At 33.0% G+C, this 25,891-nt stretch overlaps 2 protein-coding genes across 7 annotated transcripts; both read right to left on the reverse strand.

Annotated features, from left to right (window-relative positions):
* Positions 1-141: 141 nt before the first annotated feature.
* Positions 142-7,762, reverse strand: LOC104099807 (cullin-1-like). Of its 3 annotated transcripts, none has more exons than XM_009606919.4 (20): positions 7,606-7,762; positions 6,393-6,554; positions 6,154-6,253; positions 5,550-5,735; positions 5,397-5,444; positions 4,551-4,754; positions 4,368-4,445; positions 4,184-4,273; positions 4,005-4,085; positions 3,853-3,912; positions 3,248-3,277; positions 3,074-3,160; positions 2,464-2,613; positions 2,311-2,366; positions 2,116-2,236; positions 1,865-2,026; positions 1,640-1,783; positions 1,334-1,552; positions 1,063-1,230; positions 142-597 (listed from the first exon to the last, which is right to left on the reverse strand). In XM_009606919.4, the coding sequence occupies exons 2-20, from the start codon at positions 6,527-6,529 to the stop codon at positions 496-498; spliced, it is 2,223 nt and encodes a 740-aa protein (XP_009605214.1). In that variant the 5' UTR covers positions 6,530-6,554; positions 7,606-7,762; the 3' UTR covers positions 142-495. The 3 variants fall into 3 exon arrangements, with proteins under 3 accessions (XP_009605214.1, XP_070052564.1, XP_070052565.1); XM_070196463.1 differs by lacking the exon at positions 7,606-7,762 and adding an exon at positions 7,148-7,375; XM_070196464.1 differs by lacking the exon at positions 5,397-5,444.
* Positions 7,763-11,163: 3,401 nt separating this feature from the next.
* On the reverse strand, positions 11,164-25,360 carry LOC104099808 (uncharacterized). Of its 4 annotated transcripts, XM_009606921.4 has the most exons (11): positions 25,145-25,285; positions 24,780-24,857; positions 21,621-21,780; positions 15,228-15,408; positions 14,616-14,672; positions 14,451-14,521; positions 13,440-13,518; positions 13,058-13,117; positions 12,654-12,754; positions 12,496-12,556; positions 11,164-11,931 (listed from the first exon to the last, which is right to left on the reverse strand). In XM_009606921.4, the coding sequence occupies exons 2-11, from the start codon at positions 24,850-24,852 to the stop codon at positions 11,536-11,538; spliced, it is 1,239 nt and encodes a 412-aa protein (XP_009605216.1). In that variant the 5' UTR covers positions 24,853-24,857; positions 25,145-25,285; the 3' UTR covers positions 11,164-11,535. The 4 variants fall into 4 exon arrangements, with proteins under 4 accessions (XP_009605216.1, XP_009605215.1, XP_009605217.1 ...); XM_009606920.4 differs by lacking the exon at positions 24,780-24,857 and having other exon boundaries at positions 21,621-21,785; positions 25,145-25,360; XM_009606922.4 differs by lacking the exon at positions 24,780-24,857 and having other exon boundaries at positions 25,145-25,283.
* Positions 25,361-25,891: the final 531 nt, after the last annotated feature.

Raw genomic sequence — 25,891 nt, forward strand, 5'->3', positions numbered from 1 at the left:
TTTAGCTAGCGAATGTAATTAGTTTTGTCCGACCAGCCAATTTTGTATTTTGCCCTTAAAAACAGGATACACAATGTATAGTATAAATGTTTACAATTTTACCCTTCTTTTTAAAGTAAATAAAAGTTGAAACCCTGGAGATAAAACAGCAAAGCGATCAATTGCAAATGTTGGCATAACTGCAACAACCATAACATAAAATTTATACAAAGATACCTCACTTTTGACACAGATAGTAACAAAAGGGGACTACATAGTGATACATATTGCAGAGACTGCAAGTATGAATCTTTATACTAACTTCTTAGAGAAAGTTGGTTATATCTAAAACTGCAAATTTCTCCTACTCATAGGCAAAGTACAATTATCAACCTGAAACTGCAAATAATTTGCCTTCTAGGACTAACGACTCGTTTTCGACCAAGAAGTAACAGTAGTTATTCAATGTAGTGGAAAGGGCAGTAAATGTCACAGCCATTGCATCATGTCATTGCTTTAGGCAATGTACTTGTACGTGTTCGTGTTCTCCAGGTCTCGTTCCAAGTAGTCTCGCGTAATAAGATCTTCAATCCGCTTTTTGATTGCTTTGACATCAGGCTACATATATAAGTAAAACAAAATATTATTTCAGGAAAGTATTGTTAGAATTATTGAAGACAATGCCCTTCGATTTGTCTATAAGCAAGCGAGTAAATGAAATGTCAACATGTACGTACTTATTTCGAATATAACGAACTAGAAGATATTTGTCTTGTATTCTATTATTGTTATTGTTTCCTTCGCTTTGTTTTCTTATTATTTTATTGTTGTTACTGCTTTTTTTCATCATTCCTTGAGCTGAGGGTCTATCAGAAACAACCTCTATACCTTCAAGGTAGGGGTAAGGTCTGCGTACACACTATCCTCCACAGACCCTATTTATGGGATTATACCGGGCTTTTGTTGTTGTTATTGTAGAACAGTAGAAGCTATTTGGATTTTGGGGCAAGGTAAAATGAAGACAAGTTTTGTAAACTGATGCTTCAATCTAGAAATCCAAATGGTTGAAAATTTGCTGCATACCTTAAACATTTTGCTCAACTGCTCAACACACTCCAAAATTAGCTGTTGATGAGTTAGAACTTTTTTGGCTTTCATTATACGCACAAGACATGCATCGATTGCATAACGTCTGTCCTTTCCGACTTCCTCAACCATTTTTTTCCTATCATCCACAGGAGGCAAAGGGATCTGGATGGTGCAAACAAATCATAATCTTAAGAATAAGTGCCAACTGTACCTTTACAAAGAAACATCATTAGGAAATAGGTGAAGTTGTAAACAGTATCTATACCCGAATCCTCCTCATTTTGTCAGTGAACTGGGAGTTGAACTCAAAATGATCAGTTGATGAAACGCTTTTGCTGCTCGGCTCCTTGTTAAGAATTTTATACTTGGCACATGACACGGACGCCAGCACTCTGACCAGGTCATCGTCGGCCAAGTTTAACTGAGTCTTGATGTCTGAGTAACTCCATCTATCAGAAGTATTAAACAGTAATAGCACAGCAGCCTGAAAAAATAGGGAGGTTATTAATCTAGAACCATATTTAGTCTCGAGCCAGGATATCGCAATGGAACTACTTGACAAATTGATCACCTGATAAGTTCCCAATGTTAGTTCAATAGTTTTCTGCTCAAACTTTCCGTTAAGGTTACATTGTCCCAACGAAAATATCCATGTCAATTTCCTGTGTTTCGTTTTTTTCGTGTAAAATTCCTTGAATGATTCCACGCCTTTTGCCTGAGACAAACGAAAGACAAAATGAAGAGCTCAGATCAGCAGAAAATTGTCGTATAACTTAACAAGAGAAGCACATTATACCATTTCCACAGGAAGATTCAGATCACAAGATTTATAACTAGGCCAGAATCCAGTTGTAAGAACAGTGACAGTCATATCGATTCCAGGATTCGCTGCAGGGTTGTTGCTGATATATTCCTGAAAATGGTTCTGATTTTCCTTCACCAATGACAAGTCTGTCACCTGTTTTTACATTTCCAACCACTCGACTTATAAGATATTTGAACGGACGGAAGAGGCAAAGCATTACAAGTCCATTACACTATTCTCACCATTCCCTCCATTTTGGATGTAAATTGTCCACCACATTGTTGCTTTAGCTTTGATAAGATAAGCCTTTCATGATCTTCATTGGCACTTCTATCAAAAAGCAGTCGGCGAGAAAGCTTCTTCCTATCAATCAATAAAGACAATTAACATACCGAATGGTGAATGTTGTAACAAGCAACTAAAATGATTATGCCAACCTGTAGAACTCAGCAAAAACATCTTTGTCACTGATGTATGTAACAAGCTTGACCACCTACATAAAATGTAAAAACATTTTGACGTTATTGTTAGAGCAGAAACACGGAGTTTGACCCCCACAATTGAAGACCGATGTCAAATTTGTGCTATACCTTATCCAATGTATCCTCAATAACATCGTCACTGAGTTCTTCGCTCCCACCTTTCTTAAGAGTATTATCACAATAATTAGCAAGGAGCTCTGCTGTTGAAGAACCGGCAACACTTTTGTTACAGAAGACCTCAAATGCTTCTTTCAGAGCCTATGAAAGTCGGAGTTTATACATAAGCGAGTACGAGGAAGTTTTCGAGGAATGCATGAACAAGATGCTCGACTCCTTTTATGCACACTTTACTATATCATATTTAACTGTTTACATAACTATCTAAACGTCTCAAGTAATAGTGATAACGTCTCAAGCAGTAGCAGAACCAGAAATTTATATAAAGGGATTAAAAAAAAAATTAAGATGTCACAGCTGGGATTTAAATCTATGATCTAAAGCAACTTTCAAACCCCTTTCACTACAATACTTAAAAAATTTCATGTCAAGGGGGATTCAACAGCTCACATAACCAAAAAAAAAATCATTTTTACCCAATTTGCATAGTATAATTTTCCGATGAAGGGGGTTCAACCCCTTCATACTACTTATTTCCGCCACTGGTATCAAGTAATCAGAAAATAAGGGATCAGTGCGCAATGGTCAACAGCTAGAATACCTTGTGAAAGATAGAGTTATCGGCAAAACAGCCTTTCACAAACACCATATACTTGTCATGTAGCTCAAATGCCTTCTTAACAAAGTCCTGAGGAAATAGATGGATCCATCATTGAACCAACTAACAATTACATAAAATGGACCTTTAATCAAAATATAGACATGAGTGTTTTACCTGCTCCTGTGAACCGCCAGAATTTTCAGCCTGAAGAAGAACATGCACATCACCATTAATAAACTGCAATATTAGTAATTTACCGTGCAGAACAACATTCCTCGGCAAAATCACCTACAAATATATGTTCTTATTCTTGCAAAATCTTTTTACTCTACTCAGGTTCTAATTTCTTGAAAACTTTTGATAGTTTTCTAAGATTGGGATGCTGATACATATCTCCCCTTATCATCTACTTAAATCTCGCATGGACTTTAGACTGGCTATACATACTATGTAGAGGCGGAGACAGGATTTGAAGTTTATGGGCTCGGGATTATAATTCTTTTAAGTTACTGGGTTCTAAATTAATAATTTGAACATATACAATGGATTATTAAAGACAAATACAGGGTCTGAACCAAAGCTACAGGATTCGGCCGAACCTGTAGCCGACACCCTAGCTCCACCCTGCATACTAGCATCCCTCAAAGAACTCAGATGGAACACTTGTGTTTTTGAAGGATAAAACGTTATGGAAGAGGAACTAATGGAAGCTAAGATTAAAGTCAATAGACGACATTGTCAAGTAAATCACAAATTTCAGTTACTATTAGATAACAAACCTTGTTATTTGCTGCATCTGCAGCCTGTTGCACCAAGACCAAGCCTTCGGCAGCAACATGCTGCAAAATATGTACCATCAGAAACTGCTTAGCTCCAATCGGGACAAAAAGGAAGGGGAAAAAAAAACAAATGGGGTAGAAGACTAAAATACCTGCTTAAACATCTCTGCTACTAGTTCAATTCCTTTAGGAATTTTGTGGTATAGGCTATACATTCGAGATAAATCCTCAATCTGTATGACGGACAAAAGAAAGAGCATCAAATACAACGTAAAATCCATAAAAATAATTAAACACATAACATTCAACAGCAAAAAATGGGGTTTAATACCTTCCCATCTCTAAGCAAAGCTCGGCATCCAGAATCCTCCTTCTCAAGCAATTGATTGGTATATACAACCAATAGCTGGTTTTGCACTTTCTGCAGTGAAAGATGTTGGTCTCAGCTTTGAAAAATAAATACAATCAAAGACATATTCTTATATTTCAACGCAGAATTAAACCCCAACACTGACCTCCAGAAGTTTTGTCTCACTGCTAGAGTGCAGATAATGAGAAACTCTATCCTTCTCTTTTTGCAAGCATTCCTCTGCCTGTATCAGCGAAGAACATGCATTATATTAGAACCTATTCCAGTATTGGAAAAGGAACACACGAGCAATTTCCTGAGGTGAAAAAGTTGTGAAAATCATTTGTACCTTCAGCATATATTCTGGGCAAGAATCTTCAACAATCCAGCTCGAAGCTTTTCGAGTATAATGACAGGCGGTATCTCTAAGCATAGCCTCTTCAAAGTCATTAACATAATACTGCATCTTCCCCTTTGCCATCTCAATATACAAATCTATTACATTCTTCAATAAAGCTCTGTCGATTTTCTCACCCTCACGTTCCAGATCAATCTGATACAAAAAGGATACTTCACTAAACCAGAGTTATCAACGGCGAAAATTGCAAAAAAGCCCTAAGGTCCACTGGCCCTTTAAGCGCAAAGCACAAATAAAGTTGTGCTTTAATGAAGAAAGGCGCAAATGGAGAAACACGACAAATATGTGTGTGTAGTCCAAGACTAGTAATTATAAGCACGAATAACAAATACATGGACAAAGAAATTGAAAAAATATAAAGTGAAATATCAATCGTATAGTGTCGCTTTTTCAGGATTATGCTCATTGGCAAGGAAAAGTATGTCTTAGGACCTTGATGACAATATTGAAGCGCCCGCTAGCGAGGCGAAGTGCTCAACATGTTTTGCGCCTCGCTTCAGGCTTAAGCGCACCTTTGACAATCATTTCATGAAGTAAAATGTGATTCTTATCTTTAAACCTTTCGAGGTATTTTAATGCATGTAAATGAAACGTGGAGCAATAAATCAAAATAGAGTATTTTTTTGAATTCTATATTTTATTTTTATTAAGTTCAACTAATTTCATTTATACAGAACAGATAGCAAATTTTATAGGTATAGATTGTATGAACCAAAAAGACACATAGAATTGTAACACATTAAGCCTAGACAAAAAAGGGGAAAAGGAGACACTTGCCAGTGCTATCACAGCATCTGTAACTCTACCTTTCACCTCCTGGAAAACCTATTATCAACAAACACAAAAATGAATAAAATGCACAGCAATGATATAAAGAGCATTTATACTAGAAGTAATTTAAACAGCAGAATAATCACTCCAAAAGCTAACCAGATCCCGGAAGCAAGTCAGACCAACTTCATTAAGCGCAGGGACTTCAGCTCGTTTGATAAAAAACTTGTCAAGATAATGGAAGAACTTTAAAAGCCACTTGACCATAAGTTTATGAGATGCCCATCTTTTCTCGAGCTCCTTCAACAAGAATTCATCGTGCTTCTTTTTCAGAGAAGGCAAAACCTAACAAAGCAAATGAAAACTGGTAGGTATTTTCTATACCATAGCAAAGCAATGAGCTTAGAATCTTCAATTTCTCTGTCTTTTTCTTCCTTTTATATATTTCAAGGAAACTAATATGCCCCAAATACAATGCAAATTGAAGATCATCAAATTAATAATAAAATAAAAATGCGGGACTTAATAGAAACTACCCCAAGAACTGGTGTCACAAGTCATGAGCTATTGAGAATAGGAATACAACGCTGATATGAAGAAATTACATTGTCTGTTTGAATATACAAAACAGAAATACAAACTGTAGGCTACCGCAAATAAACTGGCAGATCGCACATATAACCATCAGCTAATAAGTTCTAATCACTAATGTATCATTAGATGACGTTTAAGTAAAGAGAAATCTCAATTCAAAGGTTCTTACAATAGTATTGATGTAATCTTCAACTGCTTCCTTGTACTTATCATACAGCTGCTGAGAGTAATCATGAGGAGCTTTCTGTGTACACATGTTATAGATAGTTCTATGCTTCAAATTAAGGAGATACTTGCTTGTGCAGAGAGAAATACAAACTAAGACGACGAAACAAATATAAATAACAAAGGGAAAGGACAATTTAGAAAGAAAACATGCACTCTAAGGTCAAGGAACGTTGAGGATACGTGTAGAGCATCACGTATTCGTCTGAGCTGAATGACTCCGGCTCTCCTTCTAAGATTACTTTTATCTTATTAAGTCCCTTTTGAACACACTCCATTCCTTCCTCCAATGGGATAGTCTTCTCCTCGGTCTCCTCCATCTTGGAAATTTTTTGTTAACACGATCTAATATAACAGATCAAAACCACAAATAAAAAGATATTTCATACTAAAAGAAATGCACCAAGTTTGGCTGATTAATGTTATATGCTAGTGGTGTGAACATGCAAAAAAAGTAGTACATTGATCTAATTACAAAGAAATCTAGATACAGAACATCTATGCAACAACAACACCCCCCACCCCCCCCCCACCCCAACACCCACCCAATATACCCATTTACCTATCCATAGAAGCATGTAAAACACATAACAAAAACGCCACACTGACTACTATATCTAAAAATGCAAGTTAAATTTTTCCCTATAATATCTGTGATAGAAAGAAATTAGCATCGCTAAAACAAAATTTTTAACAAGCATTTCAATGTTGTTCTAGCCCCAGTCTACACCTATCGAATCCGAGAAATAGCATCCAACATAAAAACAACAAGAAGATAAGAATCAACAAATTTAACTAAGAGAAAAATAGTAAGTTATTCCTTTCACCAAAAAAATAAATGGAGTACTAAATTTCTTAACATGAATTGCCTTAAATGAACAAATTACTTAGTATTAAAACGAGACACATAGAGCAGAATGAATATAGAGGATTCATACAACTAATCAATGGTGAATCTAGCCCTCCATAACAACTTCAACTGAATCTATTACTTTCGATTCAGACAACGCATACATATGCAATTATGTGTGTCTCTGTGTGTAATACGATTAAATAGAGTGGAGCTATTTTGAATTCAGTGACTCTAAATCCTGAAGCTGCCTCAACCAAGTAATTTGTGACTAATGAGCCAGTATAGAGCAGGATATAGACGATTCATATAACGGATTTAGCCCAAACCCATTGTTTTCGGCTAAGACTATGTATACATGTGAAATTTTCTTTTCAAAAGAAATAATATGTATGTAAGTATGTATGCAATATAATATAGTCTACTACATCCATTTCGAATCCACTGACTCTAAATTCTGAATCCACCTCTATTAAGCTGACTAACTAATTTGGCACTAATAAAAATGAAGAAAATGAGCTCAATTAGAACGCGATAATAACATACTAGTTAAGGTGCTAACTGAAGCAGATGAATGGATTTCTCCAACTGTGAAGAAAATTACGACAATGTGAGATTAATTTGCCAAAACAACCAAAATGAGATAAATAAAACATGAAACCGTGAGACTCGGTTGCATTTTGTTGAACTTCTAAACCCTAAAAATCGCATCTATAAACGAAGAGTACGTTAAGTGTATGATTTTCGATCAAATTGGCGCTATTTGGACGGTAAAGATGTGGAATTCCGTATATTCTTTTCTTGTCTGCATTTTGTTTATATTTTAGAGAATAACGAACTTAACTGTCATTCTTCTTTTATTTTCCCCGCTTTCTATTTTTAGATATTCTAGAATGTTTGATCCTCACTCCGTCTCATATTATCAGTCGTTATTACTAAAAATAGTTGTCTTAAATTATTTATCATTTAAGAAGTTCAAGACAAAATTGATTATTTTTTTCCTTTTTTACCCTTAGTAATAATTGTTCTTGAAGGTGGAGATAATACATAAATAGAATAAATATTCAATGAAGAGATATTACATCTTAAGACATAAATAAGGATAAAATAGTCTAATTACTTTCCTAATTAATATTTCTTAAGGAGCGTGTAAAAGAAAAATATGACAAATAATATGAGACGGAGGGAGTAATAATCAATTGAAAATGATACTCTATTTATTTTAAACAACTTTCAAAAATTCAGATTCATATAATTGTTACAAAATTGATGTAATCTCTTCACTATCATAATAAAAAAATTCTAAATATTAAAGAATCATTTATGATAGAGATATTAAATAATAATCTTGTTTAGCACTATACTGTGATGTGTTTAATTTCTTTAATATATTACTACTTTTTATCATTACTATACTATAAATGGGAATAACCAGGCATCTCATGGTCAACATGTCTGCCTGGCCCAAGGATAAAATAGTAATTGCACTTACAGCCTAATACGTGGAACTCAGTTTGATACCCCTTAAGTTACCATTTGGCAACGTAGTGGTGCATGTATAATTTTTCTAATAAGTGGGCCCCATTTAAATTTTCTTCTCAAGCTCACTCTATTTCCCAAATGTGATTTTACAGGTTTTTTATTGTAATAGTCACGTGCAATGTTTTGTAAATGCATACTAGATAACTCAATTTAATTAATTTATTACAGAGAATTTCTTTTTACCAAAATGACAAAATCCTTTCAAATATTGTAGCTGAGTATTATTTTTGTTAAAAAAATATTGCATTGATCAACTAAACTTTCTACTAACTAAAATTTGGAAAATAAAAAAAGTAAGACGAATTAAAGAGTGGAAAGGACGAAAGGCTAGATGAAACTTATTAAAACTAATTAGCAGTGCATAGGAAGATATCATTGGAGTATTTTATTTGTCAAGATTAAATATATGATGATACCGTGAGCATAACAGATCAAAAATAATAATGTGCAAAGAAAAGAAAACGTATGTCCTTTAAAAAGAAAAAGAACAGAGATTTTTAATAATTAAACTTTTCTGAAATGAGTAACTTATGCAAGCAAAGCGGGTATGCATACATTTAAATTGCAACTTTTGCTATATTTTTTGGATGATTGTTATTCAACATTTTATGGTGTATATCGTATTCTATTGTGTGTATTATACTGTATTGTTTCAATGATTACAATGTTGGATAGATTATATCGTTTTTCATCATTTTATAATATCATACACCAGCAGTTTGAAGGATACATTATAAAAAACAGTATGACATAAGATAGACTTTTTATTAAAATAGTGTAGAGGGTGAAATATAAATATTAAAAAATTATTAAGGATGAAATGAGAAGAAAAAGTAAGGTAACGACGCGAGCACACCAAATTATTTTCGTCGTTAAGTAATGATCAATTTAGCAATACAAAACAAGAATAAGTAACAATCAATGTAAATAATATATTTAAAGTAATAATACGATGAAATACAAGGGTAACAATCATCCAAACAGGTTGTGATGAAATACTTGTAAAACATCGTAACTTGTTGTTTTGAAGCTGTTAAACTTTTAGGATCTCTATGTAAAACGTATACTACATACGGAAAAAAGCCTAAACTAACCATATTGTTTGTTAAATGGCTTATAGATATCCCCGTCTATCTATCAGTATACGACGTTAATTCTATTAATAAAATTGGCCCCGCAACTAACGACAGATCTTGTGGGCCTTGTAATTTTATAAAGAGAGTGAAAAATTTGAATATAGCTTTGTAGTGCTACACTATTTCCTATCATATCAAATCTCCCACGGCGTTGATTTCTTGTGTTTCAAACTTAAAATTTGAGAAATTACATTTGATGGGAATCAAAAGTATTGAATTTTTAATATGTGGAGTTATTCATACTTACCGTACAAGATGCATGATATGGTAATTGGGCCCGGGAATAGCCCGGGCTAATCCAACTGGTGACTAATATAAAACTTGAGAAAACAGAGTTGAAAAAACAAACTTTACATCGATTTGGTTTGATATATAAATTAACAAAACCTCCATAATTGGTTTGATTTTCTTAAGGAAAAAAAAAAAGTTAACTCAAACCACGTAAAACCCATACTGACTAGTTTTCTCTCTTCGCCAATTTTTACCTTTGACTGCACTGAAATCAATTAATCATCACTTAAAGACAAATTACTTGAGGTATGAAGGACAACACTGTATACTACCTCAGTTTATTTTTATTTGTCCACTACTCTCTCCGATTCACAATAAATAATCAATTTGCCTTGGGCACATCCATTAAGGAAATATTGAATTCTAGATAAAAAATAGTTAGTGTGGCTAAACTATCCTTAATTAAATATTGTAGCATAATTTAATGTGAGGAGTAAAAAGATTTTTTACGGATATGTACATAAGGGTAATTTTGAAAAAATAAATTGATTTTTTTTTATTATATAAATGGACACTTATTTTGGACAAAAATAAAAAGACAAATTAGTCACTTATAGTGGATCGGAGGGAGTATTGACTTTGCACACCCCTTAAGAAATAATAAATGAAGTGTATAATTTACCATGATACTCATATTAATTCGTGTATGGTTTTAACGGATTTGAAAAATGATTTGGAATGAGTAATTAATGCTAAGGGCAAAACAGAAAAAATAAATTATTTTTCTCTTGATAAGCTAAAAATGACAAGTAAAATTGAAAATGTATTTTTAGAATATTGGATAAGTAAAAGTGATCGGAAGGAGTAATTATTAGTCAAGAACTCAGCAATTTAAAGAGGCATTCGAGTTTGAAAATATTTTTTGGAATTAATGCGACGTCGTTTGAACTTTAGACTGGATAACTTGTAATTGGGATGCTAATCGAGACAATTTCACTTTTATGGGAATTTGGCCCGATCGGTCAAATGCTACTGTAACTAACTCAATCTCTTCACCCTTTTATTTAAACTATTATCTAACAAGTTTTAACGTACGCGTGTAGCTTGTTTCACGAAGTAATAGTTTTGTAAATCAAATAAACATTATATTAAAAATTATATTTGAGTAATAAAATACAAGTTTAAGCACCTGAAATTGATGAATAAGGCAGAAGAAGGGTTTTAAATTATAGTAATGTCAAAAGCAGCACATTTAGCTACAGTAAAGTACCAGAACTAATACAAGGTATATAATAGAAACAAGTTACAAGGAGGGTGAACACTTTGTAAATATTAGTAGCCACCATTGCGACAATGAAGACAACATCATATCACAAATTGTGAATAAAGTAGAAAAACTACATCACATCAAGGCAAAATTCGATTTCTTTTTTTCAGCATTGGAACTTTCTATGAGCTTTAGCTGGAAGGCCACTTTGCTCATCCTTGGTAGCAAATTCAACTCCCCGGTAATTTGGAGACCTAGAAATACACAAGCACAGATATCGGATAACTTTGCCTACCAAGATCATTTTTTCTCATTTACTTTCTTGTCGTTCCTCCCTCTTTTTCTAAACTCTCGATTTTCCGAAGGGTACTGCTTCTTGATTAATAGATTACACATAGCAGTTTTCACTGATTCTGCAGCTGTCACTAATGCATCTTTCTCAATCGACGAACTGCCCTGCAACTTTTGAAGGAGTTGTTCACCACCTCGTATATCTTTATCTTCTAAGACACGCGTCTCGTACTCAGCAGAGTCCTGGTTGCTCTCACAGAAACCATCGACAACCTTCACACGAGCCAAAGGTGCTGAATCGGAAGCACATAGAGTCGAAGCACCCATGACCATCCATAATTGATTCGACGAGTAGGCAGCTGCTATGCTTGTGGGAATAAAAGTCTCCCCAGGAATTGGAACCACCTGAAAATTACATTCAAGGGCAAAGGTTAAACATACAAACGGTTCAGTCACGAATTCAATCTCAGTTTTCTTCAGCATTAAATATAAAGTAGGGAAAAGGATCAAATCTTCCCTGTGCTATGCGAAATCGAGCAACTTTGCCTCTGTCGAACTTTTGGTCTAATATTACCCCCATCGTTAGGAAAAACCATTTTAGCCCTTGACCCCTAATGGAGCTCCAACATGAGGATGATTTTAAACCATAATCAAAAGTTGAGGGGTAAATTTGGACTTCTTTTCTCGAAGAATTTGGACACACCACCAATTTCACGTTGGAGTCTCACATAATGGCACGGGCAAATACAAGACAATTTGCTATCCGCAAGGGTATGAATGGACCAAAAGTGCAACTGAGGGAATCATTGAACAATTTCGGATAGTATAGGGGCAAATTTGGACCTTTTTCCTTTTAATATAACATTGACATGCAGCAGCATATAACATTTTCACTTGCTGGTCGTTGTAACTTTGAACGGGACACAATCTAATCAGATTTCCATAATCTGAGAGAGTGAAGGAACTTACCCTTGCAAAATGGAGAGATCTAGCTGAAAGGTTGCAACTCAAAAGCATCACTCCTGCCAAGCTACAATGCGAAGAAAAGAAGTATCACAATTCAAGAACAAATTGACCAAGTCCTATACGGATGAAAAAGTGTCATGCTGAAATAACACGAGGCTTGCCTCTGAATGGCCACTGCAATTAATGATCCACCACGAGTGGCACAGAGATCGGTGACAGCCAGCAAGCTGTCATCTACTCCTTTTAACTGTGAGAGTCCTGTCTTCACAATCATAGAGGAAATTAAGCACCAAGCTGAACATGAAAACTTACAGTTCCACATTTCACCACCAAAACGGTAGAGGAAGAAAGGAAATGGAGAAAAAAGGCAGGTCACTTGACATCCTACTTCACGGTCATCGATGCTTTGAGGGATTGAAAATCACTCAAATCATGTCTCTAAAAACCATGGTTCACCATTTCTACTTTCTATGAAATAGATTCGACCAGCCAATTGTGTAATGTGATGGAGAGAGGAAACTAAAATAAATCAATCAAATATCTCAGGCCAAAAAAATGAAGCTACCTCCGGCCCAATATGACAGGTATCAAGAAGAGAACCACAAGTGAAGTCCCATAGGCGTACCTGAAAAAGAAAAAAGAGCATAGGTTGCATGATACTCCTTATACATTATGGTTCAAGGTAGATAAAAAATAATATGAAGTTACATGCTCATATAATTCTTTTAAGGTATTTGTTTAGTAACTAATTTCATTTTGTAGTTTACGTCACTAATTCTGTTTTGCCTCCTAGCTGCTAAGTCACGGGCTTGCACTGAACAGAGAAAATCAATAGCCAAATGCTGAGGGTGACATTTGTTATCTTTTCAAAATGGGATCTTAAAGGCACAAAAGCGTGATTTAATAGTAGAGTAAGAAAAAATTATTTATTTAAGGAATTTACTCACAGTTGAATCACCACCTCCAGAAAGTAAATACCGCTGCTGGGAATCCTTGCTGCAAATGAAGGCAAAGCAGGAAACGAACCTGACAATTGAGACATAACAAATGAGCCCATGCCCATCATAACCAACTACCGTTGTCAAAATCATAGAATTTCCTCCCACATAAATACAGGCCGAAGTCGGAAACAGATAACAAAGCTTTTCATCTCTCTTTCTTCTTCCTTCTCTTTTTTTTTGGGGGGGTTGGGAGGGGGGTTGGGGAGGGGAGGATGAATAGAATTTTAAACTGTTGCTGTTTAAAATGCATTTTCGAAACGAAAAATATAGTCAGCATGGACACAAAAAGAGATACATATAACACTAACAAGCATTACATACTCGCCTTGGCCTTGAACTAGCTTACATAATTCGCAAAAAAAATTCTTATTTACAACAGATACCAAAAACACCTATATCTTTGCCAAGTTTAGCTGAGCTAGTTTTGAAAACAATAATACATGAGATCACAAATCTTAATCCATCAATTTCTTCTTAAGATCAGAGACCTATACACTGATCTTTGAAGAAAATCTGGAATACTTGGTAAAACTTGAACCACCTTAATCAATTTCAACGATGTGCTTTATTAAATGCAATCATTGATAGTGCATGCAACACTTTACCAACAGCAGCTACCAAACATGTAAAAGGAGAAGAAATTCGGCAAGTACACATAAAAATGCTCCATCAACTCACTGTTAGGCATGGTACAGATATTCTAGAAGTACTATGATGGAGGCCAAGAAAATTGACCAACTATATCATCCTGGTCAAAATGTTTTCTCTCATTTCTTTTGGGGTCAAGAATCCCGGTCAAATGTCAAGATTGGTTTTTATCAATAATGGCGAGAAAATTGTCAGTAGATTTTAAGAATTTTAGCAATGTAACCAACATTTTTCAGGAAAGACTGTCTACATCAGCTTGATTATCATACTGAGGGTGTTAGGACCACCAGAGTTTCAAGAAATTCTTACTCGGTATGGCCAAGACAAAAGCTCTGAATCTCATGAGCTCCATCTGATGGCTTTTCCGGGAACACAGAGACCTGTCATTATGACCCATAAGAAATTTTTGATGTTAGCAGGAGAACATCAAGATATCTTACTGTGATTCATGATTAGTAGGAAGCATGACATTACTCGGATTTTGAAGTCCCGATCTGCACTAATAATGTATCGTCCGTCAGGTGAAAACTCCTACAAGATGAAAATTCACTTTGAGAAAAACAAACTAGCTTTTGAAACTAGAGGCCTTGACTATGGGATCAAATATAGTTTGATACAGTAAAGCGCCATATGATATGTGGTTTACTAGTTATAAGCTGAACATAATCTGATATAAGGTAATCATAGACAATAAGAGTATCATGGTCTAGTCATCAGAGTGGATAATGATTATACTTGACCACCAGAATGGAGAAAGCTTACAAAAATGCAAAAGATATGCATCGAGACAGGTAATAAGTCTTTACCCAAAATATTTGGGTAAAAAGTAAAGACATAAATACAATTGCAAGAACAGTGTATATGAAAACACAATATCCATGGAAAGCTGCTTACAACGTCATAAGACCACTCATGAGTATCAAAACAATAGCTGAGAAAATCACTAACCCTCATATATATATATATATATATATATATATATAGGGTAAAAAAAATTACCAATCAAAAAGAAAAGATATAGAGTAAAAAGTAGATGCATAGAAAACTAAAGCAATTTATGTGAAAAGGAAAAGAAAAGAAAAATACCAGGCTAGTAATGATGCTGCAGTAGTGGGCAAGAATTGGGACTGCCTTATTATTGGGCAAGCTTTGATTTTCATGAAAAGCTTCTATTTCAACTGCATATATTACACCAAATTTATCCGCGAAAGATACAAAACGACCATCATTACTAACGGCAACAGCACTAACTCTCTTCTCGGATGACCTATTAAAACCATAACAGTTAGATAAATTTCACCTGCTAATGACGAAAATCCAAAACAAACAAAAAAAGAGAAGGGGGAAAGAAAAAGAACAACTTTCTGCAGGTGAATCATTCAACCAATAATTATCAAGGGAAAAAAAATTATGTCCTCCCTTAGTTTCAATTCATGTGTCTTACTTTCCTTTTTAATTTGTTCCAAAAACGAATACCACTTTCTATATCTAATAACTCTTTCCCAACATCCCACATGGCATGTTTAAGACCACAAGATTTAAATGGCATTTTGGAACATTATACACATCTTTAGTTTAAGACCACAAGATTCAAAAGTCTCTCAACTTATCCCCAAAAAAAAAGATTCAAAAGTTTCTCTTAATTTCTTAAACTATGTATCCAATCAAACTAAGAGACATAAAACAAAGCGGAGAGAGTATTAAACAGGCATCCGCTTATAAGAAGATTTAGTGATGTAGAAAATTCAGAAGAATTTATTTGTTTCACAGTAACATTTAACATGATACTAGTCACTATGCATGATGTACTTCAGATGATTTTGGAGAGCATATCATTGGAAATTGTTTTATGAAAGTTGTATCAACAATCTAATACTGAATTCAAAATGATCAGACATTATTTGAACTTATAAATTTAAAAAAAAAAATATTTAGTTAATTATTATTGCGATATAGTTTTTAATAAAAAAATCTTCCTTTTGCTTTGTTCTCTTCCCATCTTTTTTTGGGGAACATAGCTTGGATAATTTTCCACGGATTTTTATAGCTTTAAGTGATGACAGAGTCAAATATCTAAGCTAGCACCGGAGAAAAGTATACCAAACAATACTTGGTGGAATCCTAAGCTTATATGCATAGTTCAAAAGCGCTCATAAAAAAAGTTATAGTTATTTTACCCAATTCAAATAAGGAACGGATTTACATAAGTAAAATCTCACTCCATTTTAAATTCTTAAATATTAGGAGTTCCTACTCAGTTCAAATAAGGAAATATTTAGTAATCAAAACTTTAGTTAATCTCAAAATCCTAAATATTAGAAAAATAATATCCAAGTGAATTCTATTTTTATAGAGTAAAAAGGTCAATGAACATTTTGTGTTGGTATAATAAAAGCATGAAACGCAGCGTGAAATATGATCGACCTTTTTACCCTTTTAAAAATAGATTTCACATTGGACAAAAGTGTCATTTTATTATTTTTCTAATATTTAGGACTTTGAGGCTAATTAAAACTTCGATTATTAAATTTTTCCTTATTGGAACGGTATATGTATGAACTCCTAATATTTAGGAATTTAAAATCGACTAAGATTTTGCTTAAATAAATATTTTCCTTATTTGAATTGTGTAAAGTAACTATAACTCATGCCTTAGTCATGCTTTTGGACTATGTATATAGGGTTAGGATCGCATCCAATACTATTCGGTTCACTTTTCTCCGGTGCTAGCTTAGATCTCTACCTTATGTCATCACTTAAGCTATAATAATGAGTGAAAAATCATTCATTCGGAAGGAAAAAAAAAGAAGTAAAAAGGAAAAACAAAAAAAAATTGTAAATCTCAAAATATTAATCCCTATTTATTAGAATCAAAATCTAAAATGACTCATTTCAATCCATTAATCTGAAGTTCAGAATTTAGATTTCTTCAAAGTAAAATCCGTAGGACATACGGATGAATTATTGTCATTGATGAGTACATGAATTTGGTAATTTTATATTTTGGAGTGCATTTGTGAAATTTCTAATTTTATGTAGATATTTATATTGCAACGTTTATCGTGAAAATACCAAATTTTAATTTGCCCAAGGATAGCAACTATGGTAAAATTGTTGTCCTAGATAAACTTCAAATCCTAATGACGAAAATCTAAAACAAACAAAAAGAGAGAAACGGGGAAAGAAAAAGAACAAATTTCAGAAGTGGATAGTTTCATCAAATAATCTGCCGTAGATAGTCCAGCCAATAATTATCAAGAAAATAAAAAAATGTACATCCTCCGTTAGTTTCAATTCATGTGTCTTACTTTTCTTTTTGATCTGGTTAAAAAAGAACGCCACTTTCTATATTTAGTAACTCTTTTCCAACATCCCACATGGCATTTCAAGACCACTAGATTTAAAGTATACACATCTTTAATTTAAGGCCACAAGATTCAAAAGTCTTTCTTACTTTCTTAAACTCTGCGTCCAATCAAACTAAGACACAAAATAAAACGGGGGGAGTATTAAATAGACATCCACTTCTAAAAAGATTTTCTGATGTGGAAAATTCAGAAGAACCATTATTATTTGTTCACAATAGCATGACACTAGTCATTATGCATGTGTATTGCACATTATTCCAAGTATTGAAGAGCATATCATTGCAAAATATCTTATGAAAGTTGTTGTATCAATAATCTAATACTGAATTCAAAATGATTGGATATTATTTAAAGTTATAAATTTGAATGAAAAAAAAACAGTATTTAGTTGACTATTATTGTGATGTTAGTTTTTTTAAAAATATCTTCCTCATGTTACCTTTCTCAAAAAAAAAGAAGAAGAAATTCTTCCTTTTGCTTTGTTCTCTTCCCTTTTTTGGAACATGTATGATTTTTCACCCATTATTATAGCTTAAGTGATGATAGCGCACAGATTTAAGCTAGCACCAGCTTATTCTGTATCTTATTTTTAACCTCCCTTCAGGATGTAATAGCAATTTTCGTAGAAAAGTGTACCAAACAATACTTGGTGGAATCTTATCTCATATCCATAGTTTGAAAGAGCTTATAGGGAAGGAGACATAGTTACTTTACACAATTCAAATAAGGAATGGATTTATATAAGTAAAATCTTAATCAACTTTAAATTCCTAAAATATTAGGAGTTCTTACATAGTTCAAATAAGGAAAGATTTAATAATCAAAACTTTAGTTAATTTCAAAGTCCTAAATATTAGGAAAATAATTAAAAAATAATTTTTGGGCAATGTAAAATCTATTTTTGAAGAGTAAAAAGGTCAATCAACATTTTCGTGTAGATATAATAAAAGCACGAAACTCAACATGAAATATTAGTCGACCTTTTTACCCTTTAAAAATAAATTTATATTGGACAGAATTGTCATTAATTATTTTCTAATATTTAAGACTTTGAGATTAACTAAAGTTTTGGCTATTAAATATTTCCTTATTTGAACTATATATGTATGAACTCCTAATATTTAGGAGTTTAAAATCGAGTAAGATTTTACTTATATAAATCCTTTCCTTATTTGAACTGTGTAAATAACTATAACTTCTTCCTTACGAGTGCTTTTGAACTATGTATATGGGGTTGGGATTGGGATTGTATCCAACATTATTTGGTCCAGTTTTCTCCGGTGCTAGCTTAGGTCTCTGCCTTATGTCATCACTTAAGCTATAATAATGGGTGGAAAGTCGTTCATGCAAAACGTGTTCCAAAAAAAGGAAGTATAAAAGCAAAAGAAATAAATTGTAAATCTCGAAAATATAAGAATCACTATTTACTAGAAACAAAATCTAAAATGACTATTTCAATCATTAATCTAATATTCAGATTTATTCAGAATAAAATATACAGGATTTAAGGATGTATTATTGGCACTGATGAGCAATGTTTTAAAAGGTGGGAGCGTGAGGCGAGGCGTTTTACCTCTGACGAGGCGAGACATAAGCCTTGAGACATGGGGCGTAAGTCCCACGGATCTTTAAATTTTACAAATTTCAAGAATTTTAAGATAGTATAAAATAAAAAATAACTATAAAAATTACATTGAAATCACAAAATTATAACAAATAATCTATTTAAAATATTTATAAATTATAATTCAACTATGAATAATACGAAAAGTATGACATATATCATAATATGCAAATTAGTTGCAACTTCGTTACAACTCAAACATCAAAAGTAATGTATTCGATGCGAAATCTTATATGTATCTCTTAAGGAGTAATGAATCTTGAAAGAATTTCGATATTATAATTTGATTTTTTTTTAAAATACTCCTTTTATTTAATATGCTATTTGAAAAAGATTTTATATAAAAACATAATTCACAATTTAAATATAATTCTCTAGCATCGTTTATTTTTAAGTTTCAACAAGTTAATAAAGTGATACATAATTCACCATACTATACTATGATAACTAATTATTTGTAAATAGCTACTAGCTAATGTTGGGCTATTAAATTAATAAGTATTGTATCTCGTAAACGTGAAAAACAATATTTATGAACATAATTATAAAAAACATTATGGACTATTATATAATAAAGACATAACAAAAGTTAATAAATAAATACTTTTAAATGAAAGATTTATTTAAAATTTACTATCATAGCAGTCTTGGTGGATAACATGCAATAATTTTTATTTTAATTATGACATAAAATACTCTCAACTTAATGATTAATGATTAAGAAAAAAGTAATTGTGAATAGTCAACAATTTATTAAGAAAATTTGAGGATTTACAAGGTTAGTTACACACAATTGCATAAAGTTCTATTAGGCGAGCCCAGTTTACTGGGCGTTGGGCGTGTCCGGGGTGTAAGCCCCGACGGCCGAGGCGTAAGTCTCACGGAACTAAGCCCCATACATAAGCCCAGGGGCGTTTTACGAGTGCTCCGCCCCGGGACGAGCCCCGGGCGAGTCCCAATTCTGCCTTTTAAAACAGAGTTGATGAGTACATGAATTGGGTAATTACAAATTTTGGAGTGCAATTGTGAAATTTCTAATTATGTGGATATTTACATTCTAAGTTGTTCGGACTCAAGTGCGGGTGTCCGATACGGGTGCGGATCTAGACCTTTATAATCCAAATTTTAAGATTCGGGGGTATGGATCCAGGTACAAATACGGGTGGGAGGATTCGGCTAAAAATAATTCAAATATTTAAAATTAGAGTTATAAAAATATGTCTAAATTATGAGACATAATGTGAAAAACTTACAAGTTTTCCGAGAAAGAGAAAATATTGATCAAGAGGAGAATCCAAAAAGGAAATAAAAGAAAAAAGACTAACATCAAAATTTCTATATACAAGATATTCCATTTTCTTTAATACCCTAACTTATGTTTTGATTTTAGAAATCATTGTATCTGTCCCAAATTTCTTTGTCAGTTTTGGGCAAAGTACCCAAAGTTGGTTGACCAGATCCGATACTGGTCCCACACCCACGTTGCGTCGACACGGGTGCGGCATCGAAAGTGAAGAGTTCGAGCAACTTAGTTTATATTTGCAAGGTTTATCGTGAAAATACTAAATTTTGATTTGCCTAACTTTTTCATGCTGATAGGTCAGTTGAGAGCATTGGGTTTGAGCGACTCGAGGATAGTAACTATGTAAATTTGTTGTCCTAGATTGTTATACGTTGTTGTTTTAACATTATTGTTTTTATGTCTTAGCATCATATATATATTGTGTTTGTACGAATGTTTTAAGATAGAATTTAGTTTATCATAGGTATTGTGATTGTATTATTTTATTGATGTTAAAAGAATTGTGATAAATGTATTTCACAAGTAATATTTAACTAAATATTGTTTTTAAAATTTACAAGTTCAAATAAAATCTGATCATTTTGAATTCAATATTAGTTATCGGTATTAACAATTATCATAAGATATTTTTTAAATGACATACTCTTCAAAATCACGTGAAATACATGCACATGGCACATGCATAACGACCAGTAATATTATAGATAAGAACACTTAATCATCAAAACAAAAGGTTGAAATGCTAATTAGATCAATTAACAAGCTTTGTCGCCAGCTAACCATGGAATTAATTCTCTTTTTATTTCATATCCTCTTCGAAGGGGAGCATTGGCATAACTAGTAAAGTTGTTGTCATGTGACCAGGAGGTCACGGGTTCAAGCCTAAAAATAACCTCTTGCAGAAATGCAGGGTAAGACTGCGTACAATAGATCCTTGTGGTCCGGTCCTTCCCCGGACCCCACGCATAGCGGGAGCTTAGTGCACTGGGCTGCCCTTTCTTTTATTTAATTTCCTTTTAATTAGGATAGCTATGAAGGATATATTTTCTGCCAAGTTTTTAAACTAATGTAAGCAAATTGATAACCTTTTTCTCCGGACTGCACCTAATGTTAACTTAAAAGCTTAAAGTTGCACTTTGTTAAGTACATTTTAGCAAAGCAGAACTTGAACATCAGAAACTTACACCGAACTTATACAGCGCCAAGAATCAGTCAACCAAATCTTAGCAAGTTTGTCATCTCCAGCAGATACAAAGAGCTTGCCTTCAGCACCATACCGAATTGCTCTTATTGAATCCTTATGCATATGCACCCCTGAATCATCCACCAATGAAACCGAACAACCTTCTCTGCAACAAATTACAGAGTTTAATATATAACCAAGTTGTAAAGCGCAAATTTTTGTTGTTTTTTAAGTAGCATAAATCTACAACAAAAAACGGATAACAGAATCTCAATTCAGTGCCATTAGGACAAAAAAAAGTCTTTGTTACTGTTGTTACACTTCCCTCTGATTTTCTTAAAGAAATAAAATATCTACCAGTATTACAACGACATGGGTCTGAAATAAGTCAAACCTATATAAAGGATTACCTCCATTAAGGAATAGATGATAGTACAATTCTGCTTTACATGTTATTATAAAGAACCTTTATTGTAGAAAAATCTAATATTTATCGAAAAATTATACTAAAATCTTTAGAAAAGACTTTTTTGGAAAAAGGAATGAAAAACCCCTTAATTTTTGTATGACCGATAAAAAAGTTGTTTCAGCTTCGAAACTCTGTCCACCCTTCTTCACTTAAAAATCTGACTTAGTGCTACAGCGAAGTCTCCAAACAAAGTCTAAGAGAAAAGAGAGCACAGATATGAGTGGCAAAATATCTATGATTGAATTCAAAAATGCATAGGCCTCAGGCAATTTGCCCAAGACAAAACAACTGAAATAAAGGCTCGAATTTAGACAAATACAGATCAAACAAAAGGTGTTAAGCATACTAAACTTTTCGCAACTCGTGACGTGAGCATACATGACACAACACATTCGTGCTGCATAAAAAAGCTCCTTTTTTTTTCCTTAAATCTCTATGAAAAAGAGACAAAAACTTGCTTCAGTTTAGAAGCATTTCAATATATTTAAGGGAACAATGAGACAAGTACGGAGATATATTTTTGATAATTGCTCAACAACAACAACAACAAACCCAGTGTAATCCCCACAAGTAGGGTCTGGGCACGGTTGTGTGTATACAGATATTACCCCTACCTTGGGAAGGTAGATAAGTTGTTTCCGGTAGACCTTCGGCAATTGCTCTCGCTCTCTCTCAATCTATATATACTTACTAGTCTCTCGGCACGCGCGTTGCACGTGTGTATTCGGTCTTTAGAAGAGTAAAACTTTAAATAATATAAATATTCTATTAAAATTTGTGTTTGGTCCATAGAATAAAAGTGAAGACAAAAGTGTAAGTACAAAAATGATAATTATCTATTCTACTTAGCCACCTCAATAAAGGAAAAAATTCTACCTTAGAAGTCAATCATTTCAGTCAATATATCAAAACTTAAAGTTTGTTCAAGTTTTATTTTATTACCAATTTCACAAATTTTCATGTTTACTTTCTAGTTTTAGCAATAACGCATAACCATATAATGATTTAAAAGTTTTTTTTATTTTGTTTAGAAATCTACTTATTTTTTATTCTTAAATACACAAATAGAGTCAGCTAATTGAGAGAAGTTGTTTTTTCTTCTTCAGGCGAGCAAAAAGTAAAACTTTCTATTTATTTAATCTATAGAAAATAATATAATAGCTTGCTAATCAAATTACTTTTTAAGTATATATCTTATTATTTTTTTGTGGTTTTCTTAGTTAAGGATTATCGCATACTCCATTCCTAGATTTCGGTCCAACTATAGACATGTTCTTGAACTTTATGCTCCCTCCGTCCAAGTTTATGTGAAAGTGTTCAGATTTCGAGAATCAAACGAATTATTCTTTGTTTAGATATTTTTAATTATTAATTATTATTATTATTATATTTTTTACGTAGTTTTCGTATATGTAAATTTTATTTCGAAAGACCAAAAATATTTATGTCCAAATACATATGGTCAAATTTAAGAAGTTTGAATCTCGGAAAACAAAAAGTATCACATAAATCGGGACAAAGGGAATAATTACTAAAACTCTGCTACGATAAAAATAATCTGATAGTATACTACATACTATCAAGGTGCTTGATTTTGTTGTCACTTTTGAAAATCATGAGAGTTGGACATATTTCTTTTTAAAGTTTATAACTTTTTTATTACCTTTTTCTAGTTTAATATTTTCATTCCTAAACATATTTTATACCAAATGATAATTTTGACCTCTCCTTATACGTGAACAAATGAATGGAAAAAACTATACGAAGATCAAACTCATCTCTCTTTTTTAATCTCCAAAATAGACAAAAGGAAATAAACTAAACCAGAAACTTATTATGGTAGTAATATGTGAATCCTAAACAAAACCAACATATGACAGGAAAGAAACACCAGAATCATACTTCAGCGGGTACTAAGTAATGAAAATTTGTTTCTTTGTCACACATGAAAATTAGTCAATAACGAAAAACAATACAATTTTATTGACATCCAACAAAAAATAAGATTTTGAATCCTTGTGTCTTTGTCAGCCACAAACAACGTTAAAATTATCCAACAAATCATTAAACCACAACATAAATAGCACGTATAAGAAGTAAAACAAAAAGCCATGTCAAGGAGGAATTAAAAAAATAAGTTTCATTTTTTCCATTACCAAGAGTCTTAACACATATGGTTCGTGTTTGTTGTTGCTAGAATGTTTGGTGTTTTCAAAATAAATGTGGTATGTCGTTTTTGTTGGTAGTTTGGTGTTATCAAATAAATATTTTTATGAACATATGGTAGAAAGGTATCAAAAGAATGAAAAGTCACAATTTGTTTATTAAGCTTTGGGAAGTAACAATTTATTTCTTTAGATTTGGGAATGTTACTTTTAGCTTTGTAATTTGAATGGTTGTGACTATTAATGGTTGTTTGTAATTTGGTTTATATATATATATATAGACACATGAGGGGAGCCTTGATGTAACCGGTAAAGTTATTGTCATGTGACCAGGAGGTCACGGGTTCGAGTCGTGGAAACAGCCTCGTGCAGATTTGCAAGGTAAGGCTGCGTACGATAGACTCTTGTGGTCCGTTCCTTCCCCGGACCCCGCGTATAGTGGGAGCTTAGTGCACCGGGCTGCCCTTTTACTTATATATATATAGACACACACATACATTAAGTCTGAACAACAATAACAACATACCAGTGTGATCCCACAGGAGTATAGGGAGGATGGGGTGTATGCAAACCTTAGCCCTACCTCGTGTGAGGTACATTATGTCTAAAACAAATCATCATAAAAAACAGAAAGTGTAACGATTCTCAGCACACATAGACTAATAATTATAGATGAAGCTTTCTATATTTGGATTAAATTAAAATTTTAATAATTTATTTTAAAACCACAAGTTCCAACAGTTCTCCTTATATTAAATTTTGTACCCAGTGAAATTATGCGCATAAATACGAACAAGTACTACGTTTGAACACATTGTCATAAGAATTAGCGAGAAATAATAATTTTCTTCGCACGCACTTGAATTAAAACTATAGTTAAATGACGCTTACTGAAGATTAAAGACACGGAGATTTGAACCGACGGCGACAGCAACGGATTGATGAGTTGGGTGAACTGCAATTAAAGCTGGAGCAACCTCGGACTCACGGTTCTGTTCACAATCATCCATGTTGGTTTCCTCCATTGTTGTTGAGAACAGTAAAAACCTTCGTTTTTCTCCCTAGGGTTTAAGTCTGTAGGTTTTACAATTAGAGAGAGACGATTCTGTCAGTTAAGTCCGTTATTTTGGACGGCCCATTTTTGGCAGTGATGTAGTCCAGAACTTGCGGCCCATGTTGACTTCTTTTTAAAAAATAATTTAAAAAGAAAAAAAAATATTTTATTATCTATATCTATATTATTATAAAAGTATAAATACAATATTGGTAGACCAAAATAGCCCTAAAATATTAATTGATTACTTATAATATTAATGTACAAAAATGTAAAAGTACTTCATTAATTGTAGAGTCCAAGTCAAGTAGGTATACAAAATACAAGTAGAATAAATTTCTGCATTCAATTTTACAAAGTTTAACATTAAGAAACACTAATCAAAAGCTGACACGTATATTTTCTTATTAATTTAGTCAATTTTCTTTTCATTTTCTTGCGATTTTGAGTTAATATTTTGTTGTACGTTTCAATTATAAATGATCTCCTCTTGATTTACATGACGAAGACAAAGATATGCTCAATGTTAATTCCAAATTTTTGAAGAGGAAAAGAGCCAATGCTGACCAAGAACATATGCACAA

The sequence above is a fragment of the Nicotiana tomentosiformis genome, chromosome 2, assembly GCF_000390325.3.
Source record: "Nicotiana tomentosiformis chromosome 2, ASM39032v3, whole genome shotgun sequence".
Lineage (NCBI taxonomy): Eukaryota > Viridiplantae > Streptophyta > Magnoliopsida > Solanales > Solanaceae > Nicotiana > Nicotiana tomentosiformis.